Source organism: Mustelus asterias, chromosome 19 (assembly GCF_964213995.1).
Source record: "Mustelus asterias chromosome 19, sMusAst1.hap1.1, whole genome shotgun sequence".
NCBI classification, from domain to species: domain Eukaryota; kingdom Metazoa; phylum Chordata; class Chondrichthyes; order Carcharhiniformes; family Triakidae; genus Mustelus; species Mustelus asterias.
In genome coordinates, this window is record NC_135819.1 from 47,263,109 (window position 1) to 47,288,943 (window position 25,835).

Here is a 25,835-nt window from a genome sequence, read left to right on the forward strand (position 1 = left end):
TGCCCCTGAGTGTCAGGGGTACTAGCAGGGTAAATGCGTGGAGTTATGGGGATGGAGCCTGGGTGGGATTGTGGTCGGTGCAGGTTAGATGAATTGGCCATGCTAAGTTCTCCCTCAGTGTACCCGAACAGGTGCCAGAGTGTGGCGACTAGGGGATTTTCACAGTAACTTCATTGCAGTGTGAATGTAAGCTTACTTGTGACTAATAAGTAAATAAACTTTACAGATGTAAATATGTGCTTTGCCTGCCCCGTGTGTCTTTGGACATGAGGGGTGAGATTTGCCGGCCATGCTCACCCCAAAACCGGAAAATCTCACCCGAGGTCAATGGACCTTTCCATGGTCCGCCCCTCGCTTGCTCCAATTCCTGTGGCGGGCAGGATGGTAAAACAAGCTCCAAGAACTCCAGCTGTGACTATAACACCATATTCTGCACTCTCTCCTTTCCTTCTCCCCTGTGTATTCTATGAACGGTATGTTTTGTCTGTATAGTGTGCAAAAAACTACACCACAAATCAAAGAACTATTGCTGACATTTATGGGGTTATCCCGGATTCCTGCAAAAGCAAAATACTGTAGAAGCTGGAAATCTGAAATAAAACCAAAAAAATGCTGATAAAAAGGCCATCTCTCCTCGGTTGCTGTCTGACATACTTCCTGAATATTTCCAGCTTTTTTTTGTTTTTATTCCCTCATTCCTGCTTCAACTGTGTTATCACCCATCTTTCTCAAAGCTGCTGAGACTGATTTGCAATGCAGAGTTCCCGGAGTGAAAAACGTGGACAAATGTGCTCAGCAACAGGTATGGGAGGATTGAACTCGCCCCTATGCTGCGCAGAGAGAAAAAAACAACAGGGGGCAGGTAGCAAAGTGCAGAATCCAAGGTATCAACTTAAACAAAATTCCCAAAACACAGAGTAAACCAAATAAAAAAAACCAAGGGGTAGCTTGCACAAAAGCACAACTGAAACAGGAATACGCAGCAACTTAAACATTGCACAACTTAAATCAAACACACGTTTCTGTGTTTTAAGATGCACGTTTAACTTGCTCAGATTGATGTGTTATGTTGGGGTTGCCTCGTATTTTCATAATTAAGGTGTAAAACCAGTTTAAACACGCTTTAACACTCCACAGCATCTTAAAACTGAAGCACTGAACATCCACTCATTCAACACAATCCTCAAACTCATCAGCACACAGATGTGGCTGCAGAAATATCCACCAAGCATTTTTTTAAATAGAAAACTGCATGCTCGTAATGTATTGTCAGGATATATTTGGACGGTGGACCTAGTTATTCATTTGGCTGTGTGCACAGAGCCAGTCTTTGAACGGTGATTTGTGCAGATGGCACTGGCCATACGTTCCGCTTTTGGGCCACTGCACTTGGCTGGAGAGCAGCCACACACAATCTTATTTCCTAGAAAGTTGCTGGCGTTTGATCAGCAGCAGTGGGAAGACTGACCGATCACGTTCTCCATTCCAGCCAATTAATGAAAGGACAAGGGAAAGGCGTGGGGCGGTCAGCACAGGAAGGATCAGCTAGCACTCTGCAACCATGTGTTAGCCACAGGCTGCCTGTCAATCATGGTGTGGAGATGCCGGTGTTGGACTGGGGTAAACACAGTAAGCGTTTTAACAACACCAGGTTAAAGTCCAACAGGTTTATTTGGTAGTAAATGCCATTAGCTTTCGGAGCACTGCTCCTTCGTCAGATGGAGTGGAAATCTGCTCTCAAACAGGGCACAGAGACACAAAATCAAGTTACAAAATACTGATTAGAATGCAAATCTCTACAGCCAACCAGGTCTTAAAGATACAGACAATGTGAGTGGAGGGAGTATTAAGCACAGGTTAAAGAGCTGTCCTGTCTGGAGACAATACACATCTCTTTAACCTGTGCTTAATGCTCCCTCCACTCACATTGTCTGTATCTTTAAGACCTGGTTGGCTGTAGAGATTTGCATTCTAATCAGTATTCTGTAACTTGATTTTGTGTCTCTGTGCCCTGTTTGAGAGCAGATTTCCACTCCATCTGACGAAGGAGCAGCGCTCCGAAAGCTAATGGCATTTGCTACCAAATAAACCTGTTGGACTTTAACCTGGTGTTAAAACTCTTACTGTGTCAATCATGGGGCAGGGGGCGGGGCTAATACAGCACCTGCCTGGAGACAATACACATCTTTTTAGCCTGTCTTGATGCTCTCTCCACTCCCATTGTTTTGTTTCTTAAAGACTGGATTAGTTGTAAGTATTCGCATTCCAACCATTATTCATGTAAATTGAGTCTGTGTCTTTATAAATTCTGTTTGTGAACAGAATTCCCACTCACCTGAAGAAGGGGCTTAGAGCCTCGAAAGCTTGTGTGGCTTTTGCTACCAAATAAACCTGTTGGACTTTAACCTGGTGTTGTTAAACTTCTTACTGTGTTTACCCCAGTCCAACGCCGGCATCTCCACACCCTGTTTGAGAGCAGATTTCCACTCCATCTGACGAAGGAGCAGCGCTCCGAAAGCTAATGGCATTTGTTACCAAATAAACCTGTTGGACTTTAACCTGGTGTTAAAACTCTTACTGTGTCAATCATGGGGCAGGGGGCGGGGCTAATACAGCACCTGCCAATCAAAGGCAGTGGGCGGAGCTATCCTTGCAACAATCAATCTGCCTGTGGGCGGGTCTCTCTCGCGTCCTGTCAATAACAGGCTGTGGGCAGATGTCCCCGCCTGTCACTGTCTGAGTGGGCCTCCCCGGCCTGTTCATCAGTGTAGGCGTGGCTCTCCCTCCCCGGCATGTTCATCAGGCTATGGGCGGGGATCCCTGTCCTGTCAATCACCCACTGGGCGGGTCTCCCAGGCCTGTCAATCACCCACTGGGCGGTTCTCCCAGGCCTGTCAATCACCCATTGGGCGGTTCTCCCAGGCCTGTCAATCACCCATTGGGCGGGTCTCCCAGGCCTGTCAATCACCCTGTGGGCGGGTCTACCCGGCCTGTCAATCGCCCAGTGGGCGGATCTCATCTGTCTGTCAAACACCCAATGGGCGGATCTCATCTGTCTGTCAATCAGCCAGTGGGCGGATCTCATCTGTCTGTCAATCACCCAGTGGGCGGATCTCATCTGTCTGTCAATCACCCAGTGGGCGGGTCGCCCAGGCCTGTCAAACACCCAATGGACGGGTCTACCCGACCTGTCAATCACCCAATGGGCGGGTCTCTCCTGTCAATCATCCTGTGGGCGGGTCTCCCAGACTGGTCAATCACCCTGTGGACAGGTCTCCTCGGCCTGTCAATCACCCAGTGGGCGGGTCTCCCAGATTTGTCAATCACCCTGTGGGCGGGTCTCCCAGGCCTGTCAATCATCCTGTGGGCGGGTCTTCCAGGCCTGTCAATCAGAATGTGGGCGGGTCTCACAGGCCTGTCAATCATTCCGTGGGCGGGTCTCCCAGGCCTGTCAATCATCCCGTGGGCGGGTCTCCCAGGCATGTCAATCATCCTTGTGGGCGGGTCTCCTCGATCTGTCAATCATCCTTTGGGCGGGTCTCCCAGACTTGTCAAGCACCCAGTGGGCGGCTCTCCCACGCCTGTCAATCACCCAGTGGGCGGGTCTACCCGGCCTGTCAATCATCCAGTGGGCGGGTTTCTCCTGCCTGTCAATCACCCAGTGGGCGGGTCTCTACTGTCTGTTAATCACCCAGTGGGCGGGTCTACCCGGCCTGTCAATCGCCCAGTGGGCGAGTCTCTCCTGTCTGTCAATCATCCTGTGGGCGGGTCTCCCAGGCCTGTCAATCATTCCGTGGGCGGGTCTCCCAGGCCTGTCAATCATCCCGTGGGCGGGTCTCCCAGGCCTGTCAATCATCCTTGTGGGCGGGTCTCCTGGTGCAGTCGGAGCGCCGGCAGTGGGGAGGCGGGATCGGGCTTTAATGTCCATTAAACCCGCGGATTCACTCTCAGTCCCGGTCCCAGCCCGTGTCCCTCTCAGTCACCGCGGCTCCTCATTCCCCCTCCCGCCCCTGGAGATGACCGGTGCCGGGGCCCCGCGCTGCTGTCCTGCCCGAGGCCTTTAATGAGCGGCCCGATGTGCATGGCCGCCCTCCCCTGCCGCCGGCCTCCCCGCTTCCCCCTGCCAGTGTCGGATGTGCGCGCTCTCTGCGCCCGCCCCGCCGCCGCTGCACACCGCCAGCGGCTGCCCGCTCCCTGCGTCAGCGCGTCCCGCAGCAGCGCCTGAGGGAGGTTAGGACAGGGACAGGCCCGGCCGGCCCGGGAGAGGAGAGGCGGCAGCGGAGCGTCCACACCAGCTTCCCCCCCTCTGCCCCCTGCCCCCTCTACCCGCCCGCAGCCGCCATGGAGCTGCTGTGCTGTGAACTGGAGACCGTGAGGAGGGCGCTGCCCGACCCCCGGCTGCTGCACGATGAGCGGGTGCTGCACAACCTGCTGGCGCTGGAGGAGCGCTGCCTGCCGGCCTGCTCCTACTTCAAGTGCGTCCAGCAGGACATCCAGCCCTTCATGCGGAGGATGGTGGCCACCTGGATGCTGGAGGTTCGTATTCGGGGGAGGCTGCCCGGTTACCCACCCGCCCCCGCCTTCCCCCCTTCTGGTACTCCCACGCCCCCCCCCCGGGTACAACCCCTTCACCCCCCCCCCCGGGTACAACCCCTTCACCCCCCCCCCCCCGGGTACAACCCCTTCACCCCCCCCCCCCCGGGTACAACCCCTTCACCCCCCCCCCCCCCCCCGGGTACAACCCCTTCACCCCCCCCCCCCCCCCCCCCCGGGTACAACCCCTTCACCCCCCCCCCCCCCGGGTACAACCCCTTCACCCCCCCCCCCCCGGGTACAACCCCTTCACCCCCCCCCCCCCCGGGTACAACCCCTTCACCCCCCCCCCCCCCCCCCGGGTACAACCCCTTCACCCCCCCCCCCCCCCCCCCCCCGGGTACAACCCCTTCACCACCCCCCCCCCCCCGGGTACAACCCCTTCACCACCCCCCCCCCCCCCCCCCCGGGTACAACCCCTTCACCCCCCCCCCCCCCCCCGGGTACAACCCCTTCACCCCCCCCCCCCGGGTACAACCCCTTCACCCCCCCCCCCGGGTACAACCCCTTCACCCCCCCCCCCGGGTACAACCCCTTCACCCCCCCCCCCCCGGGTACAACCCCTTCACCCCCCCCCCCGGGTACAACCCCTTCACCCCCCCCCCCCCCCGGGTACAACCCCTTCACCCCCCCCCCCCCCCCCGGGTACAACCCCTTCACCCCCCCCCCCCCCGGGTACAACCCCTTTAACCCCCCCGGGTACAACCCCTTTACCCCCCCAGGTACACCCCCCTTTACCCCCCCCCCCCCCCGGGTACACCCCCCTTTCCCCCCCCTGGGTACACCCCCCTTTACCCCCCCCGAGTACACCCCCCTTTACCCCCCCCGGGTACACCCCCCTTTACCCCCCCCCCCCTCCCCCCCGGGTACACCCCCCACCCCCAGGACACCCCCCTTCACCCCCCCCCCCCCCAGGACACCCCCTTCACCTCCCCCCCCCCCCCCCCCAGGACACCCCCCTTCACCCCCCCCCCCCCCCCCCCCGCAGGGTACCCTCCTTCTGCCCCATACACACACCCCCCCCGCAGGGTACCCCCCTTCTACCCCATACCTCCCCCCACGGCAGGGTACCCCCTTCTACCCCATACCCCCCCCGCAGGGTACCCCCCTTCTACCCATACCCCCCCACAGCAAGGTACCCCCCTTCTGTCACACCCCACGCGGAGTGCCCCCTTCTGTCTCCCCCCACCACTCCCCCTCTCCCCCACGGGGTGCCCCCCTTCCAACCCGTTCTCTCTTCCCCCCCTTCCCCTCCCTGCAGCGTACCCCCTTTTGTCCCCGTCCCCCGCAGGGTATCCCCCTTCTGTTGTCTCCCCCCCCCCCCCCCCCCTTGCAGGGTACACCCCTTCCGTTCCCCCCACCCCCCCTTCTGTTTCCCCCCCTTCCATTCCCTCCCCGCTGGGCACCCACCTTCCATTCCCTCCCCGCTGGGCACCCCCCTTCTATTCCCTCCCCGCTGGGCACCCCCCTTCTATTCCCTCCCCGCTGGGAACCCCCCTTCCATTCCCTCCCTGCAGGTTACCCCCCTTCCGTTCCCCCTCCCCGCAGTGTACCCCGCTTCTGTGCCCGTCTCTCCCCCCCCCCCTGCAGGGTACCCCCCTTTGGTCCCCGTCCCCCCCCTGCAGGGTACCCCCCTTCGGTCCCCGTCCCCCCCCTGCAGGGTACCCCCCTTCGGTCCCCGTCCCCCCTGCAGGGTACCCCCTTCAGTTCCCCCCCCACTTTCTGGGTGCACCCCTTCTGTCCCCCCGCCCCCCCAGCAGGGTACACCCCTTCTGTCCCCGTTCTCTCTCTCTCTCCCCCCCCCCCCCCACCCTGCAGTGTACCCCGTTCTGTCCCAGTCCCCCGCAGGGTATCCCCCTTCTGTCCCGGTTTGCCCCTCAGGGTAACCCCCTTCTGTCCCCATCCCACCAACAGGGAACCCCACTTCTGTCCCTGTCCCCTCTGCAGGGTATCCCCCTTCTGTCTCTGTTTCCCCCCAGCCCCCCGCAGGGTACCCGCTTCTGTCCCCGTCCCCCCAGAAGGGTACCCCACTTCTGTCCCCATCTCCGCCCCCCCCGCAGGGTACCCCCCTTCTGCCCCATACACCCCCCCCCCGCAGGGTACCCCCCTTCTGCCCCATACCCCCCCCCCCCCCCGCAGGGTACCCCCCATCTGCCCCATACCCCCCCCCCCCGCAGGGTACCCCCCATCTGCCCCATACCCCCCACGGCAGGGTACCCCCCTTCTGTCTCCCCCCACCACCCCCGTCCCCCGCGGGAGCCCCCCTTCTGCCCCATACCCCCCCCCCCGCAGGGTACCCCCCATCTGCCCCATACCCCCCCCCCCCCGCAGGGTACCCCCCATCTGCCCCATACCCCCCCACGGCAGGGTACCCCCCTTCTGTCTCCCCCCACCACCCACGTCCCCGGCGGGGTGCCCCCCTTCCAACCCGTCCTCTCTCCCCCCCCTTCCCCTCCCTGCAGTGTACCCCCTTCTGTCCCCGTCCCCCGCAGGGTATCCCCCTTCTGTCGTCTCTCCCCCCCACCCCTGCAGGGTATCCCCCTTCTGTCCCGGTTTGCCCCGCAGGGTAACCCCCTTCTGTCCCTGTCCCACCAACAGGGCACCCCACTTCTGCCCCTGACCCCTCTGCAGGTTATCCCCATCTGTCTCCGTCCCCACCCCCCGCGGAGTGCCCCCCTTCCGCTCCCCCCTCGTGCAGTGCCCACCTTCCGTATCTCCTCCTCCTCCCCCCCCCCCCCCCCCCGCGCGGAGTGCCCCCCTTCCGTCCGTGTGTCCCCCCGTGGGGTGCCCCCCACCGCCCCCCCCCCCCCCCGTGGGGTGCCTCCTTCCGTCCCCTGCACCCCCTTCCGTCCCCTGCCCCCCCCCCCCCACGGGGTGCCCCCCTTCCGTTTCCTCCGCCTCCCGGGTGCCCCCCTTGCGTCCCCCCCCCCCACGGGGTGCCCCCCTTCCGTGTCTCTCTCTCCCCCCCCCCCCCCCCGCAGGATGCCTTCCTGCTCTTCCCTCCCCCCCCCCCCCGCAGAGTAACCCCCTTCTGTTTCCCCCCCCCCCGCAGGGTACCCCCTTCCATTCCCCCCCCCCCCGCAGGGTACCCCCCATCTGTCCCCCCCCCCACAGGGTTCCCCCCTTCTGTCCCCCCCCCTTCCTGCAGGGTACCCCCATCTGTCTCTCCCCCCACAGGGTTCCCCCCTCTGTCTGTCCCCCCCCCGCAGGGTAACCCCTTCTGTCCCCCCCCCACCCCCCGCAGGGTACTTCCCTTCTGTCCCCATCCCCCCCCCGCCACAGGGTACCCCCCTTCTGTCCCCGTCCCCCCTCCCTACCCCCCCCGGCAGGGTACCCCCCTTCTGTCCCCATCCCCCCCGCAGGGTACCCCCTTCTGTCCCCATCCCCCCCGCAGGGTACCCCCCTTCCGTCTCGTCTCTTTCTCCCCCCCCCCCCCCCCCCCCCGGGCAGGGTACCCCCCCCCCCCCTTCCTTTCTTCCCCCCCACCTCTTCCCATCTCCTCCCACCCGCTCCACCCCTTCCCCCCCCCCCCTTTCTGGTACCCCTCCTTCCCACACCTCTCCCCCTCCCCTGTACCCCCCCTTTTCTCCTCTCTCCCCTGCCCCCCTTTGGTACCCCTCCTTTCCCTCCCCCCATACCCCCCTCTGGTTTCTCCCCTCCATTCTATTCTCTCTCGTTGGCTGTGGGTCTGGGCTGGGGTTTTGGAGAGGTGATGGGGGAAGGGAATCACAGACCCCCCCAGTACCAGTCGACCTGGTATTGTGGAATCAGAGGGTGGCAACGATTACCGGAGCAGCTGGGTGCTGCTGTCTTTCCTGGCTGGCTCATAGACTTCAACGTTGTCTGTTTGAGTGCAGCAGTCCGGGCAGAGTGAGAGTGGGGGTATGGCAGCTATCAGAGAGTCTGACATTGGCTGAGGGAGAAGGCCTCGATCAGGCTCTTTGGACAGGACAGTTGTGAGAGTTGAAGGTGGGTGGGCTGTAAGTGAGATCGGAGGGTGAGAGAGTCTGTGGCATTGTTTTGGGTGTTGTGTCAGACTGTGTGGACATCTTTTTAAGCATTGTTTGGAAAATGACAGTCAAGACTGGAGTCAATTGCCTCTAAGCATTTTGGTGCTGCGATTGTGACTTTAATTCATTTCTTGTTGACTGAATCAGAGGCATGTGACAGATCAGGGCTGGTGCCAGGGCCTCTCTCTCCACTAGCAGTACTTTCTATGACCTTGTTATTCCTCATATTTAGCCATTTTCCCCCCCCACCCTAGGTCTGCGAGGAGCAGAAGTGTGAGGAGGAAGTCTTTCCTTTGGCAATGAATTACCTGGACAGATTCTTATCAATTGTACCAACTACCAAATGCCATCTGCAGCTGCTTGGTGCGGTCTGTATGTTCCTTGCATCAAAGTTCAAAGAGACTATTCCTCTGACGGCGGAAAAGCTTTGCATTTACACTGACAACTCTATCAGACCACGCGAACTTCTGGTAATTTCACAATCTGCAGTTGTCTATGCAAAAATTTCTATGTTGCAGATTAGCAGAGGCCTATCTATACTTGGCCTATTATCAAAATAAACTTCCAGCCAAAGTGTAAAATAACTTTTAAGGTTTGCAATTTCTAGGAAATCTTGGTGTTCAGCTGGGAAGACCCATTCGGATTGTAAACTATACTCATAATTGTGAATATTCAAATATTTTATTTATAATATGACAAATTCTGTTCTTTAACTCCTGTTAACAGAAGTTAGCTTTTGTTCTTTAACATTTGGGGGAGGGGGGGAATCTTGAATTACTACTTTCTTCAGTTGCAAATATGAGTAAAACTCTTACGACTAAAATGTCCAGAATCTGGATGGATGAGCAGAACGTCTAAAGGGCACAAATTAAAATGTAAAAATGAAAAAAACTAAATGTGTGTGCTCCATTTTCTTGCAACAAGATAATTTGGGCAATTTTTGTTATCTTTGCTTACCGAATAATTTGAACGAGGCTTGAGTTCAATATTTGAAGTGTATTGTTGAAAAGGGTGGTATGCATTTAACATTGAAATGACTTGGGTCTGTTCCCGCTAACAATGAAGTGAATAGTACAAATTTCAGTCTATAGCACCCTCTGGAGGCAACTATTCAAGACTTCACCCTGAATGTGTCAGTTGTGATCCTACCATACAGTGGGATTCTTGTTTGAAATGACCTCTTTTCTTAAATACTTTCTGGTATAGTTTATTTTCTCCTGTCTGTTGGTGCCTTTCTGTGATGCATTTTTATCTTTGTGTTAGGAGTGGGAGTTGGTAGTTTTGGGAAAGTTGAAGTGGAACCTTGCAGCAGTGACTCCACATGACTTCATTGAACACATCCTGAAGAAGCTTCCTCTTCCTAAAGATAAGCTGCACTTGATCCGAAAGCATACACAGACCTTCATTGCCCTTTGTGCCACAGGTATGAGGAGCCTCGTATCTCCAACAGGTAGTGTTTTATGTATATAATTAGGATATGTCCAAAGATGTTCAGGTTACATGGATCGACCATGCTAAATTGCCCCTTAGTGTCCAAAGATGTGTAGGTTCGGTGGATTATCCATGGCAAATGCATAGGGTTATAGAGATAGGGTGGAGGGGTAGGCCTTGGTAAGATGTTCTTTCGAAGAGTTGGTGCAGACTCGATGGGCCAAATGGTTTGCTTCTGCACTATTAGGGTTCTATGTTGGTGGAAAAAGTTTGCATTTGATTGCCATAGTAAACCAGGCTGAACCTTGAGTTGGCTTTGATTGTACTTTGAATATGTAGAGGAAAGTTTGTGACACAATTGTTGATTCTGCTGCTTCTGCAATATTGTTTTGGTTTATATGAAATTGGGCACAATATGTACAGGTATCATAACTGATGAAAGATCACAGACCTGAAAGGTTATCTCAATTTCTGTCTCTGCAGATGCTGCCACCAAATATTCCAGCATCTTTTTTTATTGGGATTTCCAGCATCCACATTTTTATTTTCTATTTTGCCACACATCATTATTTGCTTGAGAAATTTTTTCACAAGAAATGAAAGCTTTTATTGTTGCTTTTTGTCTTTAATCTTTGAAAAATCTTGTCATTTTGCCCTTCCTGTGAACTTTTCCCATTCCAAATTCTTATGTTTTCCTTTATAATGGAAACTTTAAACTTGTCACACTGTACTTTTATACTATCTTATCAACGAAGGAGCTGTAGTGCCCCCATCAGAGGAAGGCTGTGACCACAGTGCAACAGGTTTATGTGGCCAATTTCCATTAGAAATGTAGACATAGGAGTTCATTAACAAAACCTAGAAATAGGGGCAGTATGAAAATATTAACATTCAGGCTCCATTGTGTCTGCATGCCCTGGTTCAGTTATCTTCTCCCTGTAGCTGCCTTACTTGAAGAATATACTTGATTTTGACTCCTTGTGGCTGATGTCATGGGAGATTGACTGGCATATTAATATATTTTGAAATTTATTTCCAGTATGTTCATGTCCATTCTGATCAATATTGTTTGGTGCTGGTTAATGGAGCACTGCACGTTGCATGCAATTAAAGTTTATTGGCTGATTATACATACTAATTTTATGAGGAAATATCTTTAATCAACTCGGACCATTTTAGCATTAGTAATACATGGGGCTGACATTTAAGTGTTTTAACTCTTCCAAAATAAAAATTGCCAATTTGATAATATAATTCCAAAGCTGGCTGAGAACCCTCTAGAAAGCAGCACCATGGCTTTTGTTTTGTTTAGTTTAGTGCAATAAGCAAAATTCAAAGACCACTGCAATAACTAAACAATAGGGGATGTGTAGAGTGACCTGCTTAAACAAGTTGGGTCCCTGTTCAGGGATTTAACATTCATAATTTACCATTTTAAAGCCACCTGTCAGTTATTGTTTGAAGATACTGAGAAACTTGAGATTAAAAAAAACTTGTATTGTTACACTATTAAATCCCACAAAAGATGTGTGTAGACAAAGGAGGGTATTTGGACCATCTGGTTTGTCCTTCTGTAGAAAATTAAAATCCTCTCCCATACACCATCTAACTGCCAATGAATATGAAATATATGATAAACAATAGATCGATGAAACAGTTGTTTGATATTTGATGGCAGTGCAGGTATCTGTACAGGAAAGCAGTTTCTTTTGAGACTGATATCTCATTAATTGCAGTATCTGGAGCACATTCTTTCCATTTCAACATGAAATTTGAAAGTTGGATTTTTTAGCCCCCTTTTAACTATTTTGACTACTTGTAATGTTCTTGTGTTGAGACTTAAATCTGCACTAGATGACGGGACTGGGGGCATTCTGGCCAAGTTTGCCGATGATACAAAGATAGGTGGAGGGGCAGGTAGTATTGAGGAGGTGGGGAGGCTGCAGAAAGATTTAGACAGTTTAGGAGAGTGGTCCAAGAAGTGGCTGATGAAATTCAACGTGGGCAAGTGCGAGGTCTTGCACTTTGGAAAAAAGAATAGAGGCATGGACTATTTTCTAAACGGTGACAAAATTCATAATGCTAAAGTGCAAAGGGACTTGGGAGTCCTAGTCCAGGATTCTCTAAAGGTAAGCTTGCAGGTTGAGTCCGTAATTAAGAAAGCAAATGTAATGTTGTCATTTATCTCAAGAGGCTTGGAATACAAAAGCAGGGATGTACTTCTGAGGCTTTATAAAGCACTGGTTAGGCCCCATTTGGAGTACTGTGAGCAATTTTGGGCCCCACACCTCAGGAAGGACATACTGGCACTGGAGCGGGTCCAGCGGAGATTCACACGGATGATCCCAGGAATAGTAGGCCTGACATACGATGAACGTCTGAGGATCGTGGGATTGTATTCATTAGAGTTTAGGAGGTTGAGGGGAGATCTAATAGAAACTTACAAGATAATGAACGGCTTAGATAGGATGGACGTAGGGAAGTTGTTTCCATTAGCAGGGGAGACTAGGACGCGGGGGCACAGCCTTAGAATAAAAGGGAGTCACTTTAGAACAGAGATGAGGAGAAATTTCTTCAGCCAGAGAGTGGTACGTCTGTGGAATTCATTGCCACAGAGGGCTGTGGAGGCCGAGACGTTAAGCGTCTTCAAGACAGAAATTGATAAATTCTTGATTTCTCGAGGAATTAAGGGCTATGGGGAGAGAGCGGGTAAATGGAGTTGAAATCAACCATGATTGAATGGTGGAGTGGACTCGATGGGCCGAATGGCCTTACTTCCGCTCCTATGTCTTATGGTCTTATACTAGTTCACAACGGGAGCGCTAAGGTAATTCTGAGCAGAATGCAAATCTGTAATTGTTACCTTGATGCACACTTTGAATCTATTTCACCTCCAGAGCAAAGATAAGTTTGTGGAGTTAAAGGTGTAATTCTGCTCCCCCCAAGTTGGAGAAGTAAAAGACAGTTCAGTAGCAGAGTGGTGTCATACCAGGCCTTTTTATTTTTCAACCTGTGTGCATGTCCTATTGCAATTTTATTTGAAGTAATACTCCAGGGTTAGCTTGTCCGTTCTCATCATTTATAGCATCTGACTCCATAAGATCATTTACGCATTAATTCTGAGCTGCAATCTTTGGTTGGAAGAATGGAGTCCAGGAAAGGTTTTACGTTATGGACAAGACTAGAAGTCCATTCCATATTCTCTGGCACAAAATTTGTGCTATAAACTGATGTTAGAGCAAATTTAAAATATCAAATTCAGCTACTCAATGCTGAGTGCTTTCTGGTGAATATAGCAACCACATCAGCATGCAGTGCCTACTATCTGTAAACATTGCAGTTGGAATGGAAAAGGGGTCGAATACATTAAGCAGGTTGCCAGTCTAAAATATCAGTACTGTAAATTACTCTTGGTTTGGTTGACATAGTTAATGGGTTTTGTGTTTTTACAAGATTAGAACATAATTACAGTTGGGGAAAGCCATTCAAACAATCTTGAGTCATCTATCCAGCGCCAATCTACTGTGACTCCTTTCCACTTCCCCAAGTCCTTACACGGCAGAATCCAATTGTTTCTTAAATGTTTCTATTTTTGCTACTTTGTTCAATTCTGGAAATCTGTTCCATGTGTCAGGGTTAGATTTTGTGTGGTGTATAAAATGCATTGCAACAAGAATGCTTGTTCTAGAAAGCTGTTGGGAATGGAAGTTGTAAATGGTGTGTGATATCCCAGTCTATTCTTCCACCATTCAAATGGTTATTGGATAAACATATGGATGATATTGGAATAGTGTAGATTAGAGGGGCTTTAGATTGGTTTCACTGGTCGGCGCAACATCGAGGGCCGAAGGGCCTGTACTGCGCTGTAATGTTCTATGTTCCATGTTGCCCCATTGAAGAAGAATCTTCAAATATTCTTAAATTTGCCTTTTTATTTTTCAACCTGTGTGCATGTCCTATTGCAATTTTATTTGAAGTAATACTCCAGGGTTAGCTTGTCCGTTCTCATCATTTATAGCATCTGCCTCCATAAGATCATTTGCAGAAGTCTTTCCTCACTCAGACTATTGACAATAGACATAATCTTCTGTCTCTGTTGTTGTGTTTTGTTGAATAGAAATGAATGCTGTATTTTGGGGCTGACTTGGAAAAAGCTCAGTTTGATTATGACTTCCTCTGATTTCAATAACCGTTTTACCTATATTGGATAACATTCTTTAATTGCTGTTCTGCATTGGTTGAATATTTCATGTTGGGTCTACTAGGAATACATGAATTTCTTTCAGTTTTACCCTTAACTACTGCACAGCATTTTGTTTATATAGTTGACATTTATTGTGGCATTGGGTGGACATGGAAATGTCATTGTTGTGAGGGGCAAGAAATGCAGCGTAATCTAGTAACACCAGATCTTCAAAGTTACATGGGGACAGGGAATAGTCGTGCCCATCACTGGAAGCTTGGTGCATAAAAACATCACTTGTGTGTTTCACGCAGGGTCCATGGCCTGGAAAGCTTGAATGTAGATTTCTCCCATCTTATAAAGGGACCAACTTCAACTTTCTATTGAAGCTATAGCAAGACTTAATTGGCTTCTGCAAGTGTCAACCAACGCCACATTCTCCATTCTAATGCCTAACAAGCACGCAATGTGCTAATGCTAGCATTAATGCCTTTGTGAACGTGTGCGTTGCCTGGTCCTGGAAATGGGACCACAAATGTTTGGTCCCTGCCTCAGTGTTAATTTAGTATTTCAAGATGAGTTACTTTTGATGACGTATGTTTTAGTACATACATAAAAATTTAATATAGAGTGAATGTTTGAAATTGTTACATGGAGAGATATGGGTGGAATCTTTTTTATTTGTTTCTATAAAAAAAATACAATCTAGAATGCAAAAAAGAGATCTAAAGATGTCACAATAAAGAACCCCATTCATAAGTGTAATATGCAAAGAAGCTGTGCAGTGATGCAATATAAAGAGGACATTTCTGTTCCAAACAGAGCGCAGCCTAAAAAGACACAATTTGAGTATAGTTTGTTCTGAGCTGATCTTCAAAACCAGAATCCAGTGGGCAAGAGGTGTTCTTATTAACTCGTACGTCGTGATTTATCTTCTGCAGGCATTCAAATTTTTACATTTTTAATCTGATTAGTCAGGTCAAACAGAGATCATTGAAATTTAGGCTACTGTGTCAGTTAAGATGTTTTCAGCTGTTGTCTTTCATTCTTTTCTGGTATCAGACTTGAAGTGTGATGGTGGAACATTATAGATAGGAAATGGTGCACTAAGAGTTGTGCTTTACATTTTTCTTTATACCCTCCATTAGCTTTGTTCGAAATTAAATTGAGTAAGCACTAACTTATAGTGGAAGGACTGTTGAATCATTTAATGCAAACATACGTTTCTAGTCTTAAGGAGAGCTGTGTTTAAACTGGCCCGGCTTTTTGAAGAACAATTTACTTCTATTTGCTAACTACCTTCATAACTCCTCAGTGCCCCAAAGTGTCTCCCCCGCTCTTTCAAGGAATTACTTGTTGAAGTAGTTGTACAGATAAATGTTGACTGAGAAATACCAAATAATGTACAGTCATTTTACATCTGACGAAGTGTGTGGCTGAATGGCATCTTTTGATATGGATTTCCTGAGGCATTGCTCTCAATTCTGATAACATGCTTTAAAGAAACATTTATTGCACACCGTATTATTTTGCTGGTGCAGTTAAGAACACAAAACCTAATTGTTACCAATAGGGTGGCATGGTGGCACAGTAGTTAGCACTGCTGCCCCACGGCGCCAGGGACCCGGGTTCGATTCAGCTTGGGTCACTGTCTGTGCGGAATCTGCACATTCTCCTCCTTCGTGGGTTTCCACCGGGTGTTCCAGTTTATTCCCACAGTCTGAAAGACATGCTGGTTAGGTGCAATGGCCATGCTAAATTCTCCCTCAGTTTACCCGAACGGGCACCGGAGTGTGGCGACCAGGGGATTTTCACAGTTACTTCATTGCAGTGTAAATGTAAGCCTACTTGTGACGCTAATAAATAAGCTTTAAACTTAGTGGATGAGGTTGTGCAGGGTCGAATTTTTCATCCGGCTGCCTTTCAGAACCCAGAATGCAATGTCATGTCTTTATTCTTTGCGTAGATTGCTCAGATTGCAGGCATTCTGATTCTTGTCCAAAAATGTCTTGGTCATGAGGAGAATGTCTGCGCATTCCAAGTGACCAATTTCCTTTCATTCTACCACTTCTAACACTGCAAATTTACACGTGTGACACCTGAATTACATTTTGTATTTAATTATGTTTTGGAAAATAAGTATCATAGAACTGCACCCTCCATAGTTCTTGTTTATACTGAAGGAGTAACAGTGAGAATTTATTCACATTAACATTTCAGAAAAAAAACTCTAAAATATTGTAATTTCTAGTTAGTGCTGTAGTTCAATTATTAATCATTCCTAATCATAACACACTACTTTCTAGGTGACCCACAATAATGCTGCCTTTTTTCTCTTTTTTTAAAAAAAAAACCCTCCCTTGCTAGCTTGGTCGGGTGAGCTGGCAAGTCGCATGTGTGAAATTGGTGCCCTGCCCCCCAGTCTTTTGTGAGCATGTCAGCTTGAATTCATATCAGTAGGAAGGTCATTTCCATGATTTTCAATAGCAAAGATGAGGAGATGGTTTCAAACAATGGTGCCACACTCTCCCGTTGGAGACACTTGCCTCAACAGTTGCAGTAGTTAATTAATATGCTAAAAATAGGAGCTACTGATACAAATCACTGCCTGTTGCACAACAAAGAGGGGACATGTGGGGCTTTGATAGCCAAGTTTATGGTGCTTGTTACGGAGGAAGGGAAGAGTGGAGATAGAAGCTATGCAAGTCTTTTGGAAGCTAGGCATTAGTCACTCTGGGCCTCTGGCCATTTGCTAGCTGTCTCATTTGCATTGTGAATGACATTAAAGGAGCTTACAAGGTTATTGGGCAATGAAATGCGTTCATGTGACCACACGTGGAAGCAGACCTACAGCAGTGCTGGTTGGCAGGGGCACTGTGACTCTTTATTCAGACATTCATGATCAGAGTGTTTCCGGGATATTATTTTATTGAAAAGTGGGCCATATATTTTGATTCTTAAATGTATTGTGATTAGCAAGAGTCATCTTTGAATCAATCTGCTCATATATAGTCTGAGGTATTATGTATTAGTTTGGCGGGGGGCGCGGGGGGTGGTGTGAGGGTGAGTGTTATTCTCGAAATTTGCTTTGAAAATCATAGCATTGTTTGAGAACATGTACAGTTTTTAAACCTCTGTTTTATCTTACCCTGCAGACTTCAAATTTGCCATGTATCCACCATCAATGATTGCGACTGGAAGTGTGGGGGCAGCAATATGTGGACTTCAGCTTGATATTGGCGACAGTTCTCTTTCAAGTGACAACCTGACAGATCTCCTGGCCAAGATCACACACACAGATGTGGTGAGTATCCTGTTACACTATTCAAAGGCATTGACAGATGGTTGGCAGCCAATATCTTTTCTCTAAACTATGTTCAATCTTTGTTGAAAATCCACATGCAGTTAAATTACTGTAGGTGCAAGTGTGGTAATATTCCTGGAACGCTACATTTTAGGGCAGTTGGGGATTTAGACCTTCTGATATGTGTTAAAATGAATAAATATGGGAAAAAAACAAAGGCGTGGTGAGAGAGGTCTTAGTTTGTGTAGCGGTGGGTTATACATCTTGAATAATCCTTGCAAAGCAGTGGATTCTTACAGAATCGCACCTTAAGCGATTACTGGGCCTCCATTTCTGTTTTATGAATGTCGGTATAGTGGCTTAGTAACACTGCGTTTGTCTCTGCCTTTGTGTATTGTATATAATATAAAAAGGCAAGTACTTGAGGTGCTAGTTGAAAATGTTTTAGAAGAAAGTAAATGTCCGTGTTCAGACGTAACAGTACTGTTGTGCTTAATAACCACTTGGTGTTCTCTTCTACTTGCTTGATCTTCTATCAGTGACTAATCGTGATTAAAGGCACATGATGTGCGTGCAGTTGATTAGCTAGTCACAGTGCATTTGGAATGCAAGAATGGAATGATGCAGTCATTGTACTTACCAGAAATTTGGAATGTATAAAAGGTGATTTTAACAGCCTTGGATTTAGAGTAGTTTGTGAACATGTGAAACTTAGGCCTGGCTTTTGCTGCTCTGATGTGGAGATGCCGGCGTTGGACTGGGATAAACACAGTAAGAGTTTTAACAACACCAGGTTAAAGTCCAACAGGTTTATTTGGTAGCAAATGCCATTAGCTTTCAGAGCGCTGCTCCTTCGTCAGATGGAGTGGAAATCTGCTCCCAAACAGGGCACAGAGACACAAAATCAAGTTACAGAATACTGATTAGAATGCGAATCTCTCCAGCCAACCAGGTCTTAAAGATACAGACAATGTGAGTGGAGGGAGCATTAAGCACAGGTTAAAGAGATGTGTATTGTCTCCAGACAGGACAGCCAGTGAGATTCTGCAAGTCCAGGAGGCAAGCTGTGGGGGTTACAGATAGTGTGACATAAACCCAACATCCCGGTTTAGACCGTCCTCGTGTGCGGAACTTGGCTATCAGTTTCTGCTCAGCGACTCTGCGCTGTCGTGTGTCATGAAGACCGCCTTGGAGAACGCTTACCCGAAGATCAGAGGCCGAATGCCCGTGACCGCTGAAGTGCTCCCCCACAGGAAGAGAATAGTCTTGCCTGGTGATTGTCGAGCGGTGTTCATTCATCCGTTGTCAGAGCGTCTGAATGGTTTCCCCAATGTACCATGCCTCGGGACATCCTTTCCTGCAGTGTATCAGGTAGACAAGGTTGGCTGAGTTGCAAGAGTAGGTACCGTGTACCTGGTAGATGGTGTTCTCACGTGAGATGATGGCATCTGTGTCGATGATCCGGCACGTCTTGCAGAGGTTGCTGCGGCAGGGTTGTGTGGTTTCGTGGTCACTGTTCTCCTGAAGGCTGGGTAGTTTGCTGCGGACAATGGTCTGTTTGAGGTTCTGCGGTTGTTTGAAGGCAAGAAGTGGGGGTGTGGGGATGGACTTGGCGAGATGTTAGTCTTCATCAATGACATGTTGAAGGCTCCGGAGGAGATGCCTTAGCTTCTCCGCTCCGGGGAAGTACTGGACGACGAAGAGTACTCTGTCCACCGTGTTTGTCTTCTGAGCAGGTCGGTGTGGTTTTTCGCTGTGGCGCGTCGGAACTGTCGATCGATGAGTCGAGCGCCATATCCTGTTCTTATGAGGGCATCTTTCAGCGTCTGGAGGTGTCTGTTGCGATCCTCCTCATCCGAGCAGATCCTGTGTATACGGAGGGCTTGTCCGTAGGGGATGGCTTCTTTAACGTGTTTAGGGTGGAAGCTGGAGAAGTGGAGCATCGTGAGGTTATCCGTGGGCTTGCAGTACAGTGAGGTGCTGAGATGACCGTCCTTAATGGAGATGCGTGTCCAAGAATGCAACCGATTTCCGGAGAGTAGTCCATGGTGAGTCTGATGGTGGGATGGAACTTCTTGATGTCATCATATAGTTGTTTCAGTGATTGTTCACCATGACTTCAAAGGAAGAAAATGTCATCGATGTATCTAGTGTACAGCATCGGTTGAAGGTCCTGTGCGGTGAAGAAGTCTTGTTCGAACCTGTGCATGAAGATGTTGGCATATTGAGGTGCGAATTTGGTCCCCATGGCTGTTCTGTGTGTCTGGATGAAGAACTGGTTGTTGAAGGTGAAGACATTGTGCTCCAGGATGAAGTGGATGAGATGTAAAATTGCATCTGGAAACTGGCAGTTGTTGGCGCTGAGCACTGAGGCCGTTGCAGTAATGCCATCATCGTGGGGGATGCTGGTGTAGAGTGCCGAGACATCCATTGTGACGAGGAGTGCTCCTGGTTCAACTGCTCCATGTGCGTTGAGTTTCTGTAGGAAGTCCGTAGTGTCACGACAAAAGCTGGGGGTTCTTTGTACAATGGGTTTCAGGATGCCCTCGACATAGCCGGAGAGGTTCTCGCACAGGGTCCCATTGCCCGATGTGATGGGACGGCCGGGTGTGTTTGCCTTGTGTATCTTCGGGAGGCAGTAGAGATCTCCAACCCGGGGAGTACGTGGGATGAGAGCACGGAGGGTGCTCTGAAGGACCTGATCAAAGGTCTTGATCAGAGTATTGAGTTGACGGGTGTGTTCTTTGGTCGGATCTGTGGGTAACTGTCTGCAGTGTTCCTCGTTGTTCAGTTGTCGGTACACTTCTTTGCAGTAATCCATTCTGTTCAGTATGATGATGGCCCCTCCTTTGTCTGCTGGTTTGATGACAATGTTGCGGTTGGTCTTGAGAGCGTGGACGGTGTTGCGTTGTGCTTGGGTGATGTTCGGGGCTGTCTTGTGAGTGCGGCTGATAAATTTGGTGTTGACGCACCTCCTGATGGCTTGGGCATACATGTCAAGTCGAGGGCAGCAGCCTTCCAGAGGAGTCCAATTCGACTCTTTCCTCTTCGGTTGCACTGCGGATCTCTGTCGGCTGTTCCGGTTCATTGGCTGTCTCATTGTCTTCACTGTTGGCCTCTTGGGGTTTGTGGAAGAACTCCCGCAGCCTCATTCGTCTGATGAATTCCTCTGTGTCTGCTGCGAGACTGATGGGGTCTATTTTGGTGGTGGGGCAAAAATTGAGCCCTCGGCTGAGAACTTCGATTTCATCTGGTTGAAGTGTGTAGTCCGACAAGTTGACAATGGACTTCCCTGTCGTGGTACTGTTTTCTACTGTGGTACCGGGGGAGCTTGGTTGCTGCTGGTGGTAATGCCGAGTTTCTCAAGTTTCCTGTTGTGTGTCTGGATGAAAACAGTACCACTGCAGGGAAGTCCATTGTCAACTTGTCGGACTACACACTTCAACCAGATGAAATCGAAGTTCTCAGCCGAGGGCTCAATTTCTGCCCCACCACCAAAATCAGTTTCGCAGCAGACACAGAGGAATTCATCAGGCGAATGAGGCTGCGGGAGTTCTTCCACAAACCCCAAGAGGCCAACAGCAAACACAATGAGACAGCCAATGAACCGGAACAGCCGACAGAGAGATCCGCAGTGCAACCGAAGAGGAAAGAGTCAAATTGGACTCCTTTGGAAGGCTGCTGCCTTCGACTTGACATGTATGCCCAAGCCATCAGGAGGTGCGTCAACACCAAATTCATCAGCTGCACTCACAAGACAGCACCGAACATCACCCAAGCACAACGCAACACCATCCGTGCTCTCAAGACCAACCGCAACATTGTCATCAAACCAGCAGACAAAGGAGGGGCCATCGTCATACTGAACAGAACGGATTACTGCAAAGAAGTGTACCGACAACTGAACAATGAGGAACACTACAGACAGTTACCCACAGATCCAACCAAAGAACACACCCGTCAACTCAATACTCTGATCAAGACCTTTGATCAGGACCTTCAGAGCACCCTCCGTGCTCTCATCCCACGTACTCCCCGGGTTGGAGATCTCTACTGCCTCCCGAAGATACACAAGGCAAACACACCCGGCCGTCCCATCATATCGGGCAATGGGACCCTGTGCGAGAACCTCTCCGACTATGTCGAGGGCATCCTGAAACCCATGACACACAGTGCAGAGTCGCTGAGCAGAAACTGATAGCCAAGTTCCGCAGACATGAGGACGGCCTAAACCGGGATGTTGGGTTTATGTCACACTATCAGTAACCCCCACAGCTTGCCTCCTGGACTTGCAGAATCTCACTGGCTGTCCTGTCTGGAGACAATACACATCTCTTTAACCTGTGCTTAATGCTCCCTCCACTCACATTGTCTGTATCTTTAAGACCTGGTTGGCTGGAGAGATTCGCATTCTAATCAGTATTCTGTAACTTGATTTTGTGTCTCTGTGCCTTGTTTGAGAGCAGATTTCCACTCCATCTGACGAAGGAGCAGCGCTCCGAGAGCTAATGGCATTTGCTACCAAATAAACCTGTTGGACTTTAACCTGGTGTTGTTAAAACTCTTACTGGTTTTGCTGTTCTGACAGTCATGGATCATTTTTGCAACTTAGGTTTTCAGAAAATGTTTAAATTGATGTGGCACTCCTGATTTTCGTGTGGACTGTTCAGCTGGATGATAGTGTGTAGGGGGAAGATAATGCACAGAGGATGGCTGAGATTCAACTTATTACATCAGTGGAAAAGTCCATTTGAGAAATGGGGAGAAGTAAAATCCAACTACTATATTCAAGGTCTCAACATTTTAATTGATCTATTTTTAAAACTTGTTTGCTGTTACTAATTAGTTATTTTAAAGAAAAGCAGCTGTGTGTTCCATCAGTTGGTAAGTAATTCGATGCTTACATGATATCTATATTTTGGCAGGGCAGAGTATTGCTGTAGGCTTGTGCAGTCTAGCCATAGCTTTAGCATGACATTACTTTCCAGACATGCTACTCTACATTTAGCATTTTCCTGTCCAAAATAGAGGGTAGTGTTCAAAAGCAACACTTAGCTTACAGTTGTGAAGCATAAAATGTGAATCAAGTATAAATGCTTACGGGATTCTTATACCACTGATGAAAGCTATTAGAGACATAGGAACAAATTTCAACCCAGATTAGGTGCAAATATTGGTGTAACTTAACAGCACAGACCATGAACCGACATGTTGGAAGTCAGTTGACACAATGTTTTGTTAGTACAAAAACGACTGCACTGACTCATTACTGGGACTGCTACGTGATGCATTTTAAGGATCCAGACTTGGGGTATGCACAGCACAATTTCAGCATTTGCAGATGGCACACAGTTCACAATACTTCCAAGTTGAGATGGATAGCAATGGACTTCAAGAGGATGTAGGCTGGTGGAATGTGTGAACTCGTGGAAGATGAAATTAATGTAGATAAATGTGAAGTGGTACATTTTTGTTGGAGAAACAAGGAGAGGTAATATAAACTGAAGAGCACAATTCTAAAGGAGCTGAAGGAGCAGAGGGACCTGGGTATATGTGCAAAATCATTGAGGGTGAAAGGGCAGGTTGAGAAAGTGGTTAAAAAGGCATGTGGAGATCCTGAACTATATTAATAGGAACAGTAGATTACAAAAGTAAGGAAATAATGATTAATCTTTACAAAACACTGACTCAGCCTCAATTGGAGTATTATGTCCAATTGGGTTGGATGTGATGACTTTTGAATACAGAAAAATATTGAAAATAGTTCCTGGGCCAAGGGACTTGAGTTGTGTAGAAAGATTGGAAAGGCTGTGGTGCTGCTTCTTGGAGAAGTGAAGGTTGAGCGAGATTTGATAGAAGTATTCAAGATCATGAGGGATCTAAACAGAGTAGATAGAAATTCTTTCCATTGCTGCCAGGGCTTAGAACCCGAGAGAAGTGATTTTAAGATGACCCAGCGGTGACATGAGAACCTTTTTATGCAGTGGGGATTGCATTAGGATTTGGAATATATTGCATGAGAATATGGTGGAGGTAGATATATTGGGCTTTCGTAAAGGAATTGGATAAGCACTTAAGTAGAGAAATTGCAGGGCCATGGGGAAAGGAACCAGCTGAATTGCCCTTGCGGAGAGCTGGCATGGGGATGATAGAATCTATAGAATCCCTACAGTGCAGAAGGAGGCCTTATGACTCATCAGGTCTGCACCAACTCTCTGACAGAGCATCTTCCCCAGGCCCACCTCCTGCCCTATTTCCATATCCCCGTACATTTATCCTGCTAATTCCCCTAACCTACACATCTTGGGACACCAAGGGGCATTTTAGCATGGCCAATCCAGCTAACCTGCACACTTTTGGACTGTGGGAGAAAATCAGAGCAACCAGAGGAAACCCATGCAGACACGGGGAGAACGTGCAAACTCCACACATTCGCCCAAGGCTGGAACCCCTGGGTCCCTGGCACTGAGGCAGCAGCACTAGCCATTGTGCCACCGAGCTGCCCAATAATGATGGGCTAAATGGCCTCCTTTGTCGTAACCATTCTGTGATTAGCAAGAATACATTGAGCAAGGTACTAAAAGTGAAAGATTATGAAAATTGCATTGCTCATGTCCTGATGGGAAAGGTAAGTATTGCAGGAATGCCCAAACATTAAAAGGAACGCTCAATGTACATTAGGTGTTGTGCAGTGTGACTACAAACAGCTCCAGGTTTAAGGCACTAATTTTAATTTTTCGTGAGATGGTAGCTGGAAGGCATTGGAACTACAAAGATTAAAGTATTTGAACTCCTGGTATGCAGCATGTATTTATTTATTTAAGTTGTTCTTGGTCATTGCCTGTTCACACAAGTGTATAATTTGAGAGGTAATGATATCCAAATAAGTAAATGTGCTTATATACTGCTAATGAGCCACCTGGTCTTTTCACAGATCAACTAAATGCTACCAAAGAGTACTGGCTCACCTGCATACCAGACATCATCACTCCCACTTGAAGCAGGCACCATTGCAGATACAGCCAAAGGGGAAAAGTTTGTAGTGATGTTGAGCAGAAAGTTCCAGGAAAGGTACAGAACACTGATTTAGAGTAGCACTGGAGGAGGCAGTTGTTGTTAAGTAGAGGTACAGTATGCTGTGTACTCCTCCTTGATTGTATGGGAATCTAAATTTCACACCTTCAAATGTCATGGCTATATGTTCTTCAGCATGAACCTTGAGTTCTGAGATGTTTAATAATGTCCATTAGGAGGCAGCCTCAGTATGATATTTGTGGAGATTTCATTGCATGACTTCAGTTTCAACCACCCCAACCAGAAAAAAGGCTTTTTTTTTTCCACCTCCAATATTTTGACTAAAAAGAAAGTTAGAAAAATACAGTTTCTTTTTCACACCCTATTGTTTTTCTCTTTGCTTGTAACGGTGACCACAAGATTGAACTTTGAGGATCACAGGAAAAGAAATCCTCATATAAATAAGGATATTTTAGAAATCCTCATCTGTCCAATTCTGCCTTAAATATTTCTGTGCTCTTTAATGTCCTCTGTCTTTCTTATAGCCTGCCCCATATGTTAACCACCCACTGTTTAAAATAGTTTAGGCTAAAATTCCTGTGCATCTTATAAGCTTGATCTGTGTCCAACACCCCCCAGTCCTGGAGTTAATTTCAAACATGGGGATTCCATTTACCTTTTTATTTAATACTATTCCCCTCCATGAAATCATTTGACTCCAACTAGTCTACTGAAATTCTTGTCCATTCCTTTGTAACTCTGAGACTTGACTATTCTAATGCTCTCCCGATTGACTTGGCAGCTTCTGCCCTACATAAAATTGAACTCGTCGAGAACCTGCTGCCCATATCTATGCACGTTCCATGTTCCATTTACCCATCACCCCTGTGCTCAGTGGCCCTCACTGGCTCCCCATGCAACAATGCCTCTATTTTAAAATCATCGTCCTTCTTTTCAAATCCCTCGCTGGCCTCCCTCGTCCCTATCTGTGCAGCATCCTCCACCACCACAAGCCTTTGAGATCTTTGTACTCTTCTGATTATGGCCTCCTGCACGTGTCTGATTTTAATCATTTCACCTAGGTCTTGGGCTCCCATACCCTCCAGCCTCTCTACCTCTTTCTCCTTCTCTAGAATGCTTCTAAAAACCCTACCTCTTTGATCAAGCTTTTGGTCATCTATACTAATTGCTCCTATGGCTTGGTGTCACAAATGGTTTTTTATTGGTGTCACACTTGTTAAGCAGTTTGGGACATTTTACTGTTAATTTAGACTACTTTATATGTAGAAAGAAAGACTTG

General features: G+C 48.7%; 1 protein-coding gene across 4 annotated transcripts in view; it reads left to right on the forward strand.

Moving 5' to 3' along the window:
• The first annotated feature begins 3,874 nt into the window (after window positions 1–3,874).
• Window positions 3,875–25,835, forward strand: part of ccnd2a (cyclin D2, a) — a 38,321-nt gene continuing 16,360 nt past the window's right edge. Inside the window, exons 1-5 of one of the 4 annotated variants that reach the window (XR_013500170.1) lie at window positions 3,875–4,536; window positions 8,858–9,073; window positions 9,867–10,026; window positions 17,373–17,521; window positions 24,456–24,592. Coding sequence is in view for 3 of the 4 variants with exons in the window: in XM_078235482.1 (XP_078091608.1) it covers window positions 4,342–4,536; window positions 8,858–9,073; window positions 9,867–10,053; window positions 17,373–17,521 (747 nt within the window). In the remaining variant the exon portion in view is untranslated. Of the gene's footprint in view, window positions 4,537–8,857; window positions 9,074–9,866; window positions 10,054–17,372; window positions 17,522–24,455; window positions 24,593–25,835 lie in introns of all 4 variants that reach the window. The other 3 variants (XM_078235482.1, XM_078235484.1, XM_078235485.1) reach the window with 3 other exon arrangements.